Source organism: Vicia villosa, linkage group LG6, assembly GCF_029867415.1.
Source record: "Vicia villosa cultivar HV-30 ecotype Madison, WI linkage group LG6, Vvil1.0, whole genome shotgun sequence".
NCBI classification, from domain to species: Eukaryota; Viridiplantae; Streptophyta; class Magnoliopsida; order Fabales; family Fabaceae; genus Vicia; species Vicia villosa.
This window is the reverse complement of record NC_081185.1, coordinates 134173546-134190625: the sequence shown is the minus strand read 5'-3', so window position 1 is coordinate 134190625 and position 17080 is coordinate 134173546. Positions and strand designations below refer to the sequence as shown.

Below are 17080 nucleotides of genomic sequence, written 5' to 3'. Positions count from 1 at the left end.
ATTTATAAAATAACTATTGCCTTTAAACTTTCTCATAATTATAAAAACATAAACTAGTACAAGTTCATCATAAGATGGACTTACATAATCCCCTAGTCCCTATTAGGGGTGATCAAAACCAAACCAACCCAATAGAAAACCGCAAACCAAACCAAACCAAATCGAAACCGCAAAAAACCGCATTTGGTTCGGATTAGTTTGGGTCAGTTTTTACAAAACCGCACGGTTCGGTTCGGTTTGCGGTTTGTATTTTGTAAACCGAACCAAACCGAATCAAACCGCACTATGTTACAACCTAAATTTTACTAACTCACATCCAACCTAAACTTAAACTTATTATTCATTAGCATTATGATTACGAACAATTTTCTCATCCTTACACATATAATTTCAGTCCCGATCTTCTAAAATCTCTAATAACATTATCGCACCTTCTTTGCCACATACATCTTCTCTCTTCTTCTATAATCTCTACTCTCTTATATTCTTTCTTTTTCACCTTCTCATTTTTATGTAAATGTTCCGTATTTCAGTTTCGTTTTTATCGCATATCTTCTTCTCTAATCTCTCAACACTTTTTTTCTTTTTCACTTTCCCTAATCTTTCGTCTCTTCTATTTTTTTTCGTTATAATAATTTTTATATTGTTTTATGCTATTATTTTATGTTTAACATTCCACTTTTGTCTAATTTAATTTTTACATATTAAATGGAAAATTGTTGTCAAAATATGACGAGTTTTGTTGTTATTTGATAGTGTATGAATGTATAAATACAAAATTATGTTATCATCTATATGTGTACGTATGGCTCAATAAAATATTTGTAAAAAACCGAACCAACCGAACCGAACCAAACCGCATTAGTTTGGTTTGGTTTGGTTCGGATTTTTTTTAAAAGCCAACCGAACCAAACCAAACCGCACTATTTTTTTTCTTGCGGTTCGGATGATTTTTTTCGTCAAAACCGCCCAAATCGCACCGCGAGCACCCCTAGTCCCTATGATTTTACTCACTCATGGTAAGATAAATTACAACAAAGATATAAGACATTATAAGAAAAGTAATTAAACAAAGTAATAACAAGATGAAAGTAGAACAATTAAAATATATAAAACAAGAGCTTTGAGTTACAAAGTAACTAAGCAAATAACAAGAACTTAAGAAATAACAAAAAAACAAATTATTCTATTAAGAAGTGATGGATAGTACCTAAGTGTCACCCTTAGATTTCTCCCCCTTTTGTTTGATGCCTAAGCCTCTTTTTATAGTAATTCAAGAACTAGGATACTAGTTACATGCACTAATTTCTTGTTTGAGTATTTAACATTATTCAAAGAGAAAATGAGAGTTACAAGCTCTAAATAATCACAAAAAGGCATCCAATGCTCAAAGTTCGTAACTGCCATGAGTGCTGACATAGGCAGTGTCAACTAACATGGGCAGGTCGTGTCAGGGAACACAGGCTGACTGTGTTAGCCTCTAGTGGCTTGTATGGAGATGGGTCTTTGGGGAGAACATGACACGTGTCATGGGACGCGGTTTGGTCGTGTTTATCTCTGAATTTTTGTATTGAAAATGGTCATTTGTGCGGTCTTTGGCCCTTTATTGTCTCGATTCGCTGTATGAACTTTTTATTGACTGAAATCATGAAAACAAAGCAAAAACGCATAAATTTTTTGCTTTTTTGGTTTTCCTTTATATTTAAGTATTAGAGTATCCTTCATCCAGTAAAATTTCCTACAGGGATTTCTGTTGGGCTTATTCTGACATGGCAATTGGCAAATCATTGCATACGCAACTCTACTAATTTTTGTTGTTTTTAAGTTTTCTTGGATGTATTCATAGTATTATTATTACTTGAGAATCAGTACCACTTCACATCACAAGGCAAGGCATTATTTGTTTTTTTGACGACAACTACAACAACGGTAACAATAATAAACAATTTTTTTTCTCCCATTAGGTGGGATCAATTATATGAACTTAATGATATCATTATGTCCTGTCCTGTTCTTGTGATGAATCATGTTCTGTCCTATAGATAATATAACTTCAATTCTTTCTTGATGGGTTAGTTTATTGTTAAGAAACACTTTTTGAGGCTTTATATCTCAATGATGAGCTGCAGCAGTTGGTTTCTAAGTATGAGGAGTTGGAAGCTTCTCAAAGTTTAGGGGAACAACAAACACAAAATGCTGACTCTGCCAAGAATGATGCGGAAGCTGTTCAAAACCTCAATGAAAGACATGAAGGTGACAAATCTGAAGAGGCAGAAGCTGCTCAGAATCTTGATCAAAAGCTGCCCCAAAACTCAAACACTCTTGAAGGTAGTGTCAATGCAACCGCGGTGTATGATCATGTTGAAACCAAAAATGTGGATAGCACAAAAGAGAAGAACGGTGAGCCTATCCTCAAGTCTAATACCGCATCTATTTGATAATGCTTGATACATTTCATCGCAAGCATTAACAAAACCTGATCTATGATACAGAATTGGGTAGAAGGGTTTGTGATTCTTCCTTTTCTTTAGAAACTATATTATTGTAGATCATTTGCAGAAGTTGTGTTGTCTTTCTATATAAAAAGAAATAAATTGGTCTGATACTACAACTCACTTCAGTGAAGGGAATGTAAAGCATTTCGGGGCCTTTTGGTTTGACTCAATCTTTGGTTTGAATAATCAACGACTGATCTCTATTTTCTCCCTAGAAAAAGTAGGACTAAAACAAAAGGAACTGTGATCAAAATAGTTTTATGTTATTTAACATTTTTATAAATATTTAAGTTTTTTAAATTCTGTATATATATGATTATCATCCTATTATAATATGATAGGAATTGGTTTAATTTGTATTTTAAAAAGAGCTATTAACTTGTGCTGACTTAAGCTAATCGAACACTCCAGAATTTTTGAGAACATCGACCGTGAGAAAATTAAATTCAAATGCCCTGAGGTAAAACATATAGTCTCCACTATTTTCCCGCCAATTTTTCTCTTTCCATGTCAGTTGGTATCCTCACTTAGGGGCTAGCGGTTTCTTTAAGTTTACGAATTCAGGATTGAAGCATGGGTTTAATCTATTCGAATATCTATTTCTACACTCGCTTGCATTGCTGCTGAATTTTTCAAGCTTACTTGAATTTCATGCAAATGTATTTTCCTCTCCATGCATGGCACCGAATTTGTGAGTTGTTACCGTATTTTTCTTTTATCTTCAGTAGTATAGAGCAGAACAAAATTGTGCGCTTGATCATTCCAGATTTGGAACTTTGATATTGTTGCCCTAATGTAATTGTTTGATTTATAAAACATCTAGTTTATAAGTTATATACCTATTATTATTTTGTTTTGTTTGTGCTTAGTTATGTACTAGGAAAAATGGGGACTAAAGAATAATCTAGGTATTTTCATAAATTTATTTGTAATAAAATGAAATCAAGTATAATATACCAAAGGAATGCTTAATTTGATCCTTCAAATGGTATTTTACATAAACTTTTAAGAGGTTTTTTTACCATCAAATTAATAGCTAAAAGTTCATACTTCGTAGAATTTTACTTCTTTAGAGTAATCTCTCATTTTAGATATAAAAGTAAGATATCTCAGTAAAGAAACAGGTTGATGAAAAATTCACATTTGTAAGGTACTATACCAATATGAAGTTCATAATCATGTTTTTCAAACACTATATAGTAACACTTTAATTTCAAGGATTAGTTATTTGGTAACCGATACCGTAACACCTTAGTTTCATGGATTAATTGCTTCGGTAACCGAGATTGTAACTACTAATTGAAAGTTGATTCTTCATAAAGCTTTGCAGTGCATAATATGAAGGAAAGAGGCAAGGAAGAAAAGAAGTAAAGCAATGGTCCCCCCACCACCGATTTCAGCTATAAGAATGGCAACAAGTATGCACTTGGTTTGGTAATGGAGATGATGAAGCCACCTGACCTGCTCTATCATACTTAGGTGTAAAGCATAATGCTTCCATAGCCATGCAAGCTGCAGAATGTCTAATTCTCAGCACCACAGTTTCTATGACGTGTGCAACCTTCACCGCCTTCTCCTTCCTATAAATTACCACTTCTCACTAAGGTTCTCCGCATCACAACCAACATTCTCTAAGTATCTGTCATCATGGCTAAGCTTCTTGCACTTTCTCTTTCATTCTGTTTTCTACTTTTGGGAGGCTGTTTCGCTCTGAGAGAACAGCCACAACAAAATGAGTGTCAGCTGGAACGCCTCAATGCCCTCGAACCTGATAACCGTATAGAGTCGGAAGGTGGACTCATTGAGACTTGGAATCCTAACAACAGGCAATTCCGATGTGCAGGTGTGGCCCTCTCTCGTGCTACACTTCAACGCAATGCCCTTCGCAGACCTTACTATTCCAATGCTCCCCAAGAAATTTACATCCAACAAGGTTTGTTACTTTGATATTCTTTAAACCTCTTTATGTAATGATTGAAAATGGCATATGAGGAAATACACTTGGCATAATATAATTGGTTGAAGCAAATGGACTTGTGGCTAGTGATCTTATAATCAAGGAAGTTTGGGTTGTGCATAAATAGGAAATGATGATCATTAGTGGTGGAGAAGAAAATTGATGAAGTCTCTCCTCTCTCTCTTTGGTACTCTCTTGTAGAGTAATGATTAAGTCTTAGACTTAATCTTCTTCTATCTTTTCCTTAATGCTTCTTTTGTACTGAGAACACTAATTATAATTAGGTTATCATCTATCACTTTTACTTTTAATTCAATATCAATTATCAATTATCAATCTATCAAATCTTCAATTTTGGAAACCCTTACATTGGTGCTTTCATTGTCACCATGGCATGGGCTACATCAGTAGGAGCTCATTGGAACAAAATAGAAGCCGAGTATAATGCTGAATGGGCAAAATTGGCGTATCTGGACGGTCCGGGATATACCGCATGGGACCGAATTGAAGCCAAATTTGACCTGCGACACAAATACTTCTCCGGAAGCTCTTCCCATGGTGTTCAGAACTCAATTGAAAAAGCTCCGGCACAGTCATGTTCATCTCACTTCATATCTTCAATGGCTGAATCGAATCAAGAACACAATTCACATATGGCTGAAACTGCACGCGAAATCCGAGAGTCGTGTGCAAGAATTCTCAAGTTGCTGCAAGAGGAGATGGAAGCTACCGAATTAACGAGCGATGCGGTTCCGAATTTGGCTGAAATTCTTCCGTCCGTGGATGGAATTGATGAACATTCAGTCACCGATGAATCTGTCCAGGTGAAGAATTTAATCATGACATCAGTTTCTCCTTCAATTGATTTCAACGGTGGGATAGTAGATCTACCAACCGCAACAACAAACAAGTTTATCGAGAAGCCGCAACCGTTAGATGATCGCAAATCTGATGTGAAATCTACTTTTGCAGACTCATTCCATTTTGAGCGTCTGATCGTTGATTCCGTTGTTAAACGTGATTATTGTGGCAAGGAGACACCACTCGATATGGACAACAAACGAGAAAGCTCTCCAATTATAATCTCCCAGGGGGGTTTCAAGCCTTTTATTCATCTATCAGATCCACCAAACATAGTTCCCCTTCCGCCACCGCCGCTAGCACCACCATGGCTACACGACTCGGTTTACCCAATATCACTCAACTCACCATTACAGACCATTGAAATCAACACTTATGACTGTTTTCAACTTGATCACGAGGTATTAATTGGAACCTCATCTCAATTTGGTTGTCCAATTGCTCCAGTCGTTGATTTTGGAATAAGGGCATCAGATGACCATACGTTTTTACCCCACACCTACCATCTGTTTGCTGAAATGCCCATGCGAACCACCTTCTTTTGTAATGTTGCTCTATTTCAATTTATGAACCTAAACCTCACTTTTGACAGTGTTCTATTTTCTTATAACACTTTTGAAAGCTTGATACTGGGCACAAAAGACATTGCATTTTTGGTACAGAATGATAGTGCAATCTCCGAGTTGAACCTAAATCGACCACCAAAGAAACCGCAATATCACGGCTACCACATTAAGGATGCAAGAGGGATGACAGACTCGACTCAGCTCTTCATCCCTAAGATCATACCATCACAGTTCAATGTCAACTTAAATGAGCATCTTTTGGCTTTCATGTGTTTGCAATTTAAGACAGAGAGTTGGCATCAACACTTGTTCAATGAAAATGTACCAAACATCAAAGATTTAATGGTTGAGGATGTGGAAGAAGAATCTAATCTGACTATACAGTTTTTAATGGATTTTCTATCATATGCATTTATTTCTAAATGTTATGTTGTTGGGGCTATTCCATTTATATATGCAGTTTATGATCATTTGAGACGTATTATTGGTTGTGGCTATGTTTCCCGTGTGTTGATATCTAAGAAAAGAAGCTTCCTCTCTTGCTTAATGTTTGTGCTTAGTCAATCTGTCTTGAATTCCAGCTTCTCATGGAATTCTCATCAGTCTAGTTGGTTCTATGCACTCAATAACCAAGGAAATCTTTGGGATGATTATGACCTTACTAGTGCTTATAGCCTTGGAAACATCAAAGGTGCCCCAATTTGCAAGTGTTTGAATGGTTTTAAGCTTATGTTTTTGCATGAATGGAAAAGGGTTGAGTGGTCTGATGCTTGTGTTAAGACTCATTGGCAATTGAAATATTGGAAACAATACCAAAGTAAATTGGCCAAACAAATTATCAGTAGAAAGACATCATCAAGCCTTAAGGGTGCTTTAGGCATATGGAGTGCTTGGAGTGGTGCTCTTGAACATAACTATCATATCCATTTGTTTATCAGCACAGTATTCACTCTTGAACAACATTATGCTTATCTTGTGAATGTAGTGTCAAGCTCTATCAAGCACCCCATATTTTCTTTGCTGTCCAACAACTCGTGGTTGCCAAGATTTTGTTATGATTATGTTCTTGGGTCTGCAGTTTCATCTACACTCCCATATGTATCCATTGGGCAACAATACATTATCTTTCAAGATAATGCAACAAAACATATGCAAATGGGACAACAATGGAATTCTAGTGGTGCTTTGTTTAAGTCTACACAATTCAAACCGTGGGATCCAGGGATATTTTAATTATTTCTTGGCAAGGTAAACTTGATTTTAGATGCAACCTTAAAATTTGCAATTGGCTTTATGAAGGCTTGTTTAAATCACAACCTTGAGGACAAGGTTGATTTTAATGGGGGAAGTAATGTAATGATTGAAAATGGCATATGAGGAAATACACTTGGCATAATATAATTGGTTGAAGCAAATGGACTTGTGGCTAGTGATCTTATAATCAAGGAAGTTTGGGTTGTGCATAAATAGGAAATGATGATCATTAGTGGTGGAGAAGAAAATTGATGAAGTCTCTCCTCTCTCTCTTTGGTACTCTCTTGTAGAGTAATGATTAAGTCTTAGACTTAATCTTCTTCTATCTTTTCCTTAATGCTTCTTTTGTACTGAGAACACTAATTATAATTAGGTTATCATCTATCACTTTTACTTTTAATTCAATATCAATTATCAATTATCAATCTATCAAATCTTCAATTTTGGAAACCCTTACACTTTATTTACATTCTATACATATTAGTGATACATTACTAATTAGTGTTTACTATACCAATTATAGGTAATGGATATTTTGGCATGGTATTCCCTGGTTGTCCTGAGACCTATGAGGAGCCACGGGAATCTGAACAAAGAGAGGGACGCAGATATAGAGACAGCCACCAAAAGGTTAACCGATTCAGAGAGGGTGATATCATTGCAGTTCCTACTGGTATTGTATTTTGGATGTACAATGACCAAGATACTCCAGTTATTGCCATTTCCCTTACCGATACGGGTAGCTCCAATAACCAGCTTGATCAGACGCCTAGGGTGAGCACTGAGCATAATTAAACTTCCCATATAATAGATATTGCATGGTAATTTAATATCCAAAACAGTAACGTAATTGTTTGATTTTAACTAAAAATATGTTTGACAGAGATTCTATCTTGCTGGGAACTTTGAGCAAGAGTTTCTACGATACCAGCATCAACAAGGAGGAAAAGAAGAACAAGAAAATGAAGGCAACAACATTTTCAGTGGCTTCAAGAGGGATTTCTTGGAAGATGCTTTCAATGTGAACAGGCATATAGTAGACAGACTTCAAGGCAGGAACGAAGATGAAGAGAAGGGAGCCATTGTCAAAGTGAAAGGTGGTCTCAGCATCATAACCCCACCAGAGAGGCAAGCGCACCACCAGAGAGGCAGCAGACAAGAAGAAGACGAAGATGAAAAGGAAGAGAGACAGCCAAGTCATCATAAAAGCAAAAGAGACGAAGAGGAAGACAGCAAAAAAGGTGAAAGCAGAAGCCATGGAGACAACGGGCTTGAGGATACCGTTTGCACTGCCAAACTTCGTATGAATATTGGTTCATCTTCATCACCAGACATCTACAATCCTCAAGCTGGTAGAATCAAAACTATTACAAGCCTTGACCTTCCAGTTCTCAGGTGGCTCAAACTCAGTGCTGAGCATGGATCTCTCCGCAAAGTACTATCATTTCTCTTTCTTTCTTTTTTTCTCTTTTATTACTTTTAATTTGTTTTGCATGACTTAATTTTATGTCAAACAATCTTGATACAGAATGCTATGTTCGTGCCTCACTACAACCTCAACGCAAACAGCATATTATACGCATTGAAGGGACGTGCAAGGCTACAAGTTGTGAACTGCAATGGCAACACTGTGTTTGATGGGGAGCTAGAAGCCGGTCGTGCATTGACAGTGCCACAAAACTATGCAGTGGCTGCTAAGTCAGTAAGCGAGAGGTTCACATATGTAGCATTCAAGACCAATGATAGAGCTGCTATTTCAAGGCTTGCAGGGACATCATCAGCTATAAATAGTATGCCGTTGGATGTGGTTGCAGCGACATTCAACTTGGAGAGGAATGAAGCAAGGCAGCTCAAGTCCAACAATCCCTTCAAATTTCTAGTTCCACCACGTGAGTCTCAGAACAGAGCTGCTGCTTAAATTTGGCACCAAATGTATGAATAATAATGAATAAGAAAACTAAGGCTTCGATGCCTTTGTTACTTGTTTAAAATAACCAGAGTAATGTATCTTTGGCGGAAGGAGAATAAATAAAAAGCTAAAATTCCATGCTATTCTATGGTTTTCTTTTATGTCAAATATAGTGTGTTCTGCATTAGAGTTTAAAGGCCATCTTTTAAAATTGCATATTAAAAAATTAAGGTAAATTCTTTGGTACCCATGAGTTTAAGTTAGGTACCAGTACCTTTAGTGCAAATTGTATTTTAATTTTAATCTATTTAAAAATAAAATAAGGGTACCGGAGTGTTCACCAAAAATTAATATGGTTAGGTCGTTTTGAAAATCGATAGATATACTAATACCTTTTTTAAAAACTTTTTTTGATACGAAGTTTTCCTGCCGGGATGTCTGTCAGTATCATTGGAATAGAATTTAATTCATAATTTAAATTTATTTTATTCTATAATTATTATTAATTTTAGGGTTTAATGGATATGCGCTAACAGTGTAAATTAGTTTTACACTGTCATCCAATAGAAAACAAGAAGTATGTCATGTTATTAAATTTTTTTAAAATAAAAGTGTAGAGAAATCAGATACATGGTTGTGATTGGTTGACAGTGTAAAATTATTTTACACTGTTAGTGCATGACCCATTTTCTCTTAATTTTATAATAAGTGATTAGAGGATAGATATTTATAGGTTTAGATTTTGGAGATTGATTTTTCCACCTTAGGTGCTGATTATGAAAATCCAAAAATATATCTACGAATCTAATGTATTTTTGGATGCACTTATTCTTATCTAGTTCATATGCAAATAGTTACACCTATATTTTTGCTAGAAATTAGTACGGAGATGCATTTCACAATTTACTCTAAAACCATTTTTAACTAATTCAAACCATTTCTAACCGAAGCACTCACTTTTTTTACATAATTAATCTCCGTATCAAATATACATTTTCGAATAGTAAATTTTGACAATTTTCTAAACACCAATGTAAAAGACGATGTCTTATAACTATACAACCATAAAAAAACTCAATTAAATCAAACACTGATGTAATAAGACGAAAATGCCATTTATAAATAATAATATTATCCATAATATAGTCAAAATAACAAACGATAATACTATCTATTATCCCTAATACAAATTTAATACTATTGCGTATATCAGATTCCCTTGTTTCTTCGTCGCCTCCTATATTATAATGTCATCCGTGTGTCAATAAAAATGACTTCTATAATGGTCCTCCAAGAAGTTACTTTGGGAAAGTCTCCTTTATCTATACCCTTTCGTGCAATATCCATAACACGATGACATACATGCAACACATCAACAACATGAGCTACCCTAGCATGTTCCTCCTCTAATATCTTCTGATGAGCTGACCTAGGCGGTTCTTCCTCAGCATCCGCTATCATATAAGAATGTGATACTTTAAAATACCATTGGACGTAGTCGTATGCACAACTCTAGTTACTAGGAGTTATGGTACCTTGTGATTCAGCCGATACCTTATGATTAAGAAAATCATCATACATGGCATATACATCTCTGCGGACCACAGTAGGAAGAGCATTTTCAAAGGAATCTCTTGGAAAAAACTACATATATTCGAACTGACGCATGACTTACTCAGACATATGTGGATACATCATACGTCACCCACAAGTCATTCATCTAGAGTAGAAGGATATGTCATCCAAGAGATGTGTCTAACGATGAAGGTCGTACGCATGGAAGCATATATCATCTTCTGTTGTGCGTTCAAGATACACATTGAAGGGCTCGGTCGAATGATTATCTCTAAGTGGGACGAATGCACAAGCACGTGGCATATCTTTAGTATAGTGATCAACATATGAACATGCGGAGATGTGTGGGAAGTGCATGAGGCTCCCTGCTGGAAAATGGTACAAATTAATTATTAGTAACGCCTGAAAATGGGTAGAACATGTGTTATGAAAATGGTACAAAAATAGTAAAGGATGCAAATATAATATCGTCAACAGCGTGCAGCGTGCAACTAACTGTCACCTATTTGGACTTCCAAAGAAAACCTTTAGCTAACTTGGGGTACGGGTAGAACAAATAAGCGGTTCCCCAATTATACTCATGAATCCACTCCAAGTCAGCGAAGTATCTGAGGTAAGCCACATCCACGTAATAGGAACTCTTGTCCACAAATATGGTCGTATCAACCAAGTACAACATATATGTCCTCAATGCATATGGTTTACACAATATTACAACCAATTACAATTACGACATAATAGACAAAGGGTCTTTGTAGAAATCGTAAAACAATTGGAATGAGTAATATTGCCATATGAAGACCACCTCCAAACCAAAAATTTAATGCTCCAAACCATATTATTTATGTTCCACACTTCATTCCTAAAACAAAAATCATTCCTTGTTAACCAAATTATCCAAGTCGTGGCTAACCAAAACACCCCCAATTTATTGCTTTTAATCTTTTTAACACGGCTCATCGAATGCCATTCCACAAAAAACAGGATACACTCTTCCTCAATCCAACCCGAAAAACTCACCCACGAAGCAATTTCTTTCCAAACTAACTTTATCACTATGCATTAAAAGAACATATGATCCCTCTCTTCCTCATGAATCACAAAAAACACAATTTAAATTAGCGGGGCTAGCGATATCTTTAAGTTTACAAATTCAGAATTGAAGCATGGGTTTAATCTATTCGAATATCTATTTCTACACTCTCTTGCATTGCTGCTGAATTTTTCAAGCTTACTTGAATTTCATGCAGATGTATTTTCCTCTCCACGCATGGCACCGAATTTGTGAGTTGTTACCGTATTTTTCTTTTATCTTCAGTAGTATACAGCTGAACAAAATTGTGCTCTTGATCATTCCAGATTTGGAACTTTGATATTAGTTGCCCTAATGTAATTGTTTGATTTATAAAACATTTAGTTTATAAGTTATATAGCTAGTATTATTTTGTTTTGTTTGTGCTTAGTTATGTACTAGGAAAAATGGGGACTAGAGAATAATCTAGGTATTTTCATAAATTTATTTGTAATAAAATGAAATCAAGTATAATATATCAAAGTAATGCTTAATTTGATCCTTCAAATGGTATTTTATATAAACTTTTAATAGCTAAAAGTTCATACTTCATAATATTTTACTTCTTTAGAGTAATCTCTCATTTTAGATATAAAAGTAAGATATCTCAGTAAACAAACAGGTTGCTGAAAAATTAACATTTGTAAGGTACTATACCAATATGAAGTTCATAATCATGTTTTTCAAACACTATATAATAACACTTTAATTTCAAGGATTAGTTATTTGGTAACCGATACCGTAACACCTTAGTTTCATGGATTAATTGCTTTGGTAACCGAGATCGTAACTACTAATTGAAATCGTATTCTTCATAAATCTTTGTAATACAGAATATGTAAAGAAAGAATCATGGAAGAAAAGAAGTAAAGCAATGGTCCCCCCTACCACCGATTTGAGCTATAAGAATGGTAACAAGTATGCTCTTTGTTTGGTAATGGAGATGATGAAGCCACCTGCTTTATCATACTTAGGTGTAAAGCATAATGCTTCCATAGCCATGCAAGCTGCAGAATGTCTAATTTTCATCACCACAGTTTCTATGACGTGTCCAACCTTCACCGCCTTCTCCTTCCTATAAATTACCACTTCTCATTAAGGTTCTCCGCATCACAACCAACATTCTCTAAGTATCTGCCATCATGGCTAAGTTTCTTGCACTCTCTCTTTCACTCTGTTTTCTACTTTTCACTAGCTGTTTTGCTCACAGAGAACAGTCTCAACAAAATGAATGTCAGCTGGAACGCCTCAATGCCCTCCAGCCGAATAACCGTATAGAGTCGGAAGGTGGACTCATTGAGACTTGGAATCCTAACAACAGGCAATTCCGATGTGCAGGTGTGGCCCTCTCTCGTGCTACCCTTCAACGCAATGCCCTTCGCAGACCTTACTATTCCAATGCTCCCCAAGAAATTTACATCCAACAAGGTTTGTTACTTTGGTATTCTTTAAACCTCTTTATTTACATTCTTTACATATTAGTGATACAGTACTAATTAATTAGTGTTCTACTATACAAATTACAGGTAATGGATATTTTGGCATGGTATTCCCCGGTTGTCCTGAGACCTTTGAAGAGCCGCAAGAACCTGAACGAGGAGAGAGACGCAGGTACAGAGACAGTCACCAAAAGGTTAACCGATTCAGAGAGGGTGATATCATTGCAGTTCCTACTGGTATTGTATTTTGGATGTACAATGACCAAGATACTCCAGTTATTGCCGTCTCTCTTACTGACACTAGAAGCTCCCAAAACCAGCTTGATCAGATGCCTAGGGTGAGCACTGAGCAAAATAAAACTTCCCATATAATAATATACTCCTTTACATGATAATCTATAGTTCCAAAAAGCAACGTTGATTGGCAATTATTTGATTTTAACTAAAAATATGTTTGACAGAGATTCTATCTTGCTGGGAACCATGAGCAAGAATTTCTACGATACCAGCATCAACAAGGAGGAAAGCAAGAACAAGAAAATGAAGGCAACAACATTTTGAGTGGCTTCAAGAGAGATTTCTTGGAAGATGCTTTCAACGTGAACAGGCATATAGTGGACAGACTTCAAGGCAGGAACGAAGATGAAGAGAAAGGAGCCATTGTCAAAGTGAAGGGTGGTCTCAGCATCATAACCCCACCGGAGAGGCAAGTTCACCACCACAGAGGCAGCAGACAAGAAGAAGACGAAGATGAAAAGGAAGAGAGGCAGCCAAGTCATCATAAAAGCAGAAGAGACGAAGAGGAAGACAGCCAAAAGGGTGGAAGCAGAAGGCATGGAGACAATGGGCTTGAGGAAACCGTTTGCACTGCCAAACTTCGTATGAATATTGGTTCATCTTCATCACCAGACATCTACAATCCTCAAGCTGGTAGAATCAAAACTGTTACCAGCCTTGACCTCCCAGTTCTCAGGTGGCTCAGACTCAGTGCTGAACATGGATCTCTCCGCAGAGTACTATCATTTCTCTTTCTTTCTTTTTTTTCTCTTTTATTACTTTTAATTTGTTTTCCATGACTTAATTTAATGTCAAACAATCTTGATACAGAATGCTATGTTTGTGCCTCACTACAACCTCAACGCAAACAGCGTACTATACGCATTGAAGGGACGTGCAAGGCTACAAGTTGTGAACTGCAATGGCAACACTGTGTTCGATGGAGAGCTAGAAGCCGGTCGTGCATTGACAGTGCCACAAAACTATGCAGTGGCTGCTAAGTCAGTAAGCGAGAGGTTCACATATGTAGCATTCAAGACCAATGATAGAGCTGCTATTTCAAGACTTGCAGGGACATCATCAGCTATAAATAGTATGCCGGTGGATGTGGTTGCAGCGACATTCAATTTGGAGAGGAATGAGGCAAGGCAGCTCAAGTCCAACAATCCCTTCAAATTTTTAGTTCCACCTCGTGAATCTGATGAGAACAGAGCTGCTGCTTAATTTTGGCACCAAATGTATGAATAATAATGAATAAGAAAAGTAAGGCTTAGATGCCTTTGTTACTTGTGAAAAATAACCAGAGTAATGTACCTTTGGTGGAGAGAGAATAAATAAAAAGCCAAGTTTCCATGCTATTCTATGGTTTTCTTTTATGTCAAATATAGTCTGTTATGCGTTAGAGTTCAAAGGCCATCTTTTAAAATTTGATATATCAAAATTAATATGATTAGGTCGTTTTGAAAATCGAAAGATATACTAATACCATTTTAAAAACTTCTTTAATACGAAACTTTCTTACATGGATGTCGGTCAGTATCATTGGAGTAGAATTTAATTCATTATTTAATTGCATGTTTGGATTGGCTTTTGCAAGACCTAGAATCAAGTCTAGAGATGTAGAACTGATTCGGGGTGATTTTGAGATGTTTGTTTTATCAAAAGTAGAGTTGATTCTGCCTCCAAAATTGATTCTACTTGAAGCTCGAATTTGTAGATTCTACCTGCAAAATTTATTCTAAGTGATTTTGACACTGTATTTTTTTGTTCAACTTACTTTTACATGTAGCTAAACATAAATCAATTATGCTATACTCAATTTTGTTAAAATCAATTCTACCAAACTCAATTATGCTAGAATTAATTCTGTTTATCGCCAATACAAACACACTCTACTTTTCATCATGATTGAAACTTCCAACCATGGTGAAAAGTGCTGTGTGGTCATAAGTTTGAATTTTGCTGTTGTTATTATTCTACTGCTACATTTTATATATATATATATATATATATTTTGATAAGATGCATTTTTTATATTTTATCAAAAGACATACAATAACGGTTGTTTAATACAACCGTTGTTATATGTAGCGCATTGTCGTGAGTTCAAATCTTGCTGTTGTTGTTGTTCTACTGCTGCATTTTTTATATTTTATTAAAAGACATACAACGATAGTTATTTAATACAACTTTTGTTGTATGTAGCGCACTTATTGAGTTTCTTCACTGTCATTAAACAAATCTTGACCGTCCATTCAGTGATTATCAATGCTCAAGACACTAATATTAGTAATCCGCTTGAAACCTAAAACTTAGGCTATGTTTGGAAAGCCATATTTTGAGCTTATAGCTTATAGCTTATAAGCTCGTAAGATAATAAAAGACTTGTTTGATAACAGTCTTTTCATCACGAACTTATGGCTTATTTTAATAGCTTCTATTTTTTTTATACGCTATTTTAGCGTTTTAGCTTATAACTTATATCTTATCATTTTTTCTTCCATTATTACTCTTATAAATTTTAATTATTTTAAATGTGCATTTAATTATTAATTAAGAAATGTCTCTTTATGTCATTTTACATTTATCAGTTAGTTAAACTGCTAATTTTACCAACCACTTTAATTAGCTTATCAGCTATCTGTCATCAGTCATCAGCTGTATGCTATAAGATATCAGCCATCAATCATAAGTTATAAGCTATAAGTTAGCTAATCACCCAACTGCTAATTTTACCAAACAGAACCATAGACAAACTTCCAACTTAGACGAACTTCATGTTCTACCTTCAAACGTTTCATTTACGATACTCTTATTTCTCCACCAAACCAAACTCGAAAACATCATTTCTTTCATAAAAAAAAAATTCAAAAACATCATTTATTTCATAAACAAAACTCAAAAACATCATTTCTTTCAGAACTTCATCATCTTTTCTCCAAAATTAATGGGTTTAATATACGATTCCCCCTCCCATCAGGGCGAGTTTTGGTTTTTCCCCCTGAAGTATTTTTTTTTTGTGATTCCCCCCTTATAAAATAAAGATTCTGTTTTCTGTAGCCCTTATCCCTTGTTTGGCTGATTGGGCGTTTGGAATCTAACTAGGTGGCATTAATTTTGTTGACTGTGTATTAGCTTCATATGAAAACATAAGAAATATATCTTAAAAATTTAATTCCAGGAGAAATCGAACCCATGAACATGAAATGAAATGCCAAGCCCCCAACCACCAGACTAACTACTCTTTTTTGTTAATGTTTCTCTCAAAGACCTTAACACAAGACATTTAACTAAGAGAGAGAAACCAAAACAAATCTGCTTCATCTCTCTCACATGTTCTCGTCTGGAATAACTATGATCAAGAAAACACCAAGAATCCATAACGTAAACTGCTTCATCTCTCTCATAATTGCTTTTGTACAGTAACAACACCAACAAAAGAACAATTTTCTTCAGTTTTTCTTCCAACCCTTTTCTCTTATTCCATGTTCTTGTTCTTCTTTAGTTTTTTCATCAAATTTCTCAAACCTACAAGAAAAAGATTCAATTTATATCTCTCACACCCACAAGAAAAAGATTCAATTTTCATCTCTCACACCCACAAGAAAAATATTCACAATTTTCTCAAACCCCAATTCAATTTGAATCCCTCACACCCACAAGAAAAAGATTCAAT

General features: G+C 35.5%; 2 protein-coding genes across 2 annotated transcripts; both read left to right on the top strand.

Annotated features, from left to right (window-relative positions):
• The first annotated feature begins 4103 nt into the window (after positions 1-4103).
• On the top strand, positions 4104-9185 carry LOC131610094 (legumin A2-like). Its single transcript, XM_058881960.1, has 4 exons — positions 4104-4428; positions 7657-7907; positions 8017-8568; positions 8662-9185. Exons 1-4 carry the CDS (start codon positions 4143-4145, stop codon positions 9049-9051), a joined length of 1479 nt encoding a protein of 492 aa, XP_058737943.1. The 5' UTR covers positions 4104-4142; the 3' UTR covers positions 9052-9185.
• Positions 9186-12800: 3615 nt separating this feature from the next.
• LOC131610092 (legumin A-like) lies at positions 12801-14762 on the top strand. Its single transcript, XM_058881958.1, has 4 exons — positions 12801-13117; positions 13216-13466; positions 13590-14141; positions 14236-14762. Exons 1-4 carry the CDS (start codon positions 12832-12834, stop codon positions 14626-14628), a joined length of 1482 nt encoding a protein of 493 aa, XP_058737941.1. The 5' UTR covers positions 12801-12831; the 3' UTR covers positions 14629-14762.
• Positions 14763-17080: the final 2318 nt, after the last annotated feature.

What these genes read in the sequence shown, in the direction of transcription:
- LOC131610094 (XM_058881960.1), top strand. Translation starts at nt 4,143, where the DNA reads ATGGCTAAGCTTCTTGCACTTTCTCTTTCATTCTGTTTTCTACTTTTG. An exon ending in AGAAATTTACATCCAACAAG is followed by an intron (nt 4,429 to 7,656) that starts GTTTGTTACTTT and finishes TACCAATTATAG; the next exon opens with GTAATGGATATTTTGGCATG. An exon ending in AGCTTGATCAGACGCCTAGG is followed by an intron (nt 7,908 to 8,016) that starts GTGAGCACTGAG and finishes TATGTTTGACAG; the next exon opens with AGATTCTATCTTGCTGGGAA.
- LOC131610092 (XM_058881958.1), top strand. Translation starts at nt 12,832, where the DNA reads ATGGCTAAGTTTCTTGCACTCTCTCTTTCACTCTGTTTTCTACTTTTC. An exon ending in AGCTTGATCAGATGCCTAGG is followed by an intron (nt 13,467 to 13,589) that starts GTGAGCACTGAG and finishes TATGTTTGACAG; the next exon opens with AGATTCTATCTTGCTGGGAA. An exon ending in AACATGGATCTCTCCGCAGA is followed by an intron (nt 14,142 to 14,235) that starts GTACTATCATTT and finishes ATCTTGATACAG; the next exon opens with AATGCTATGTTTGTGCCTCA.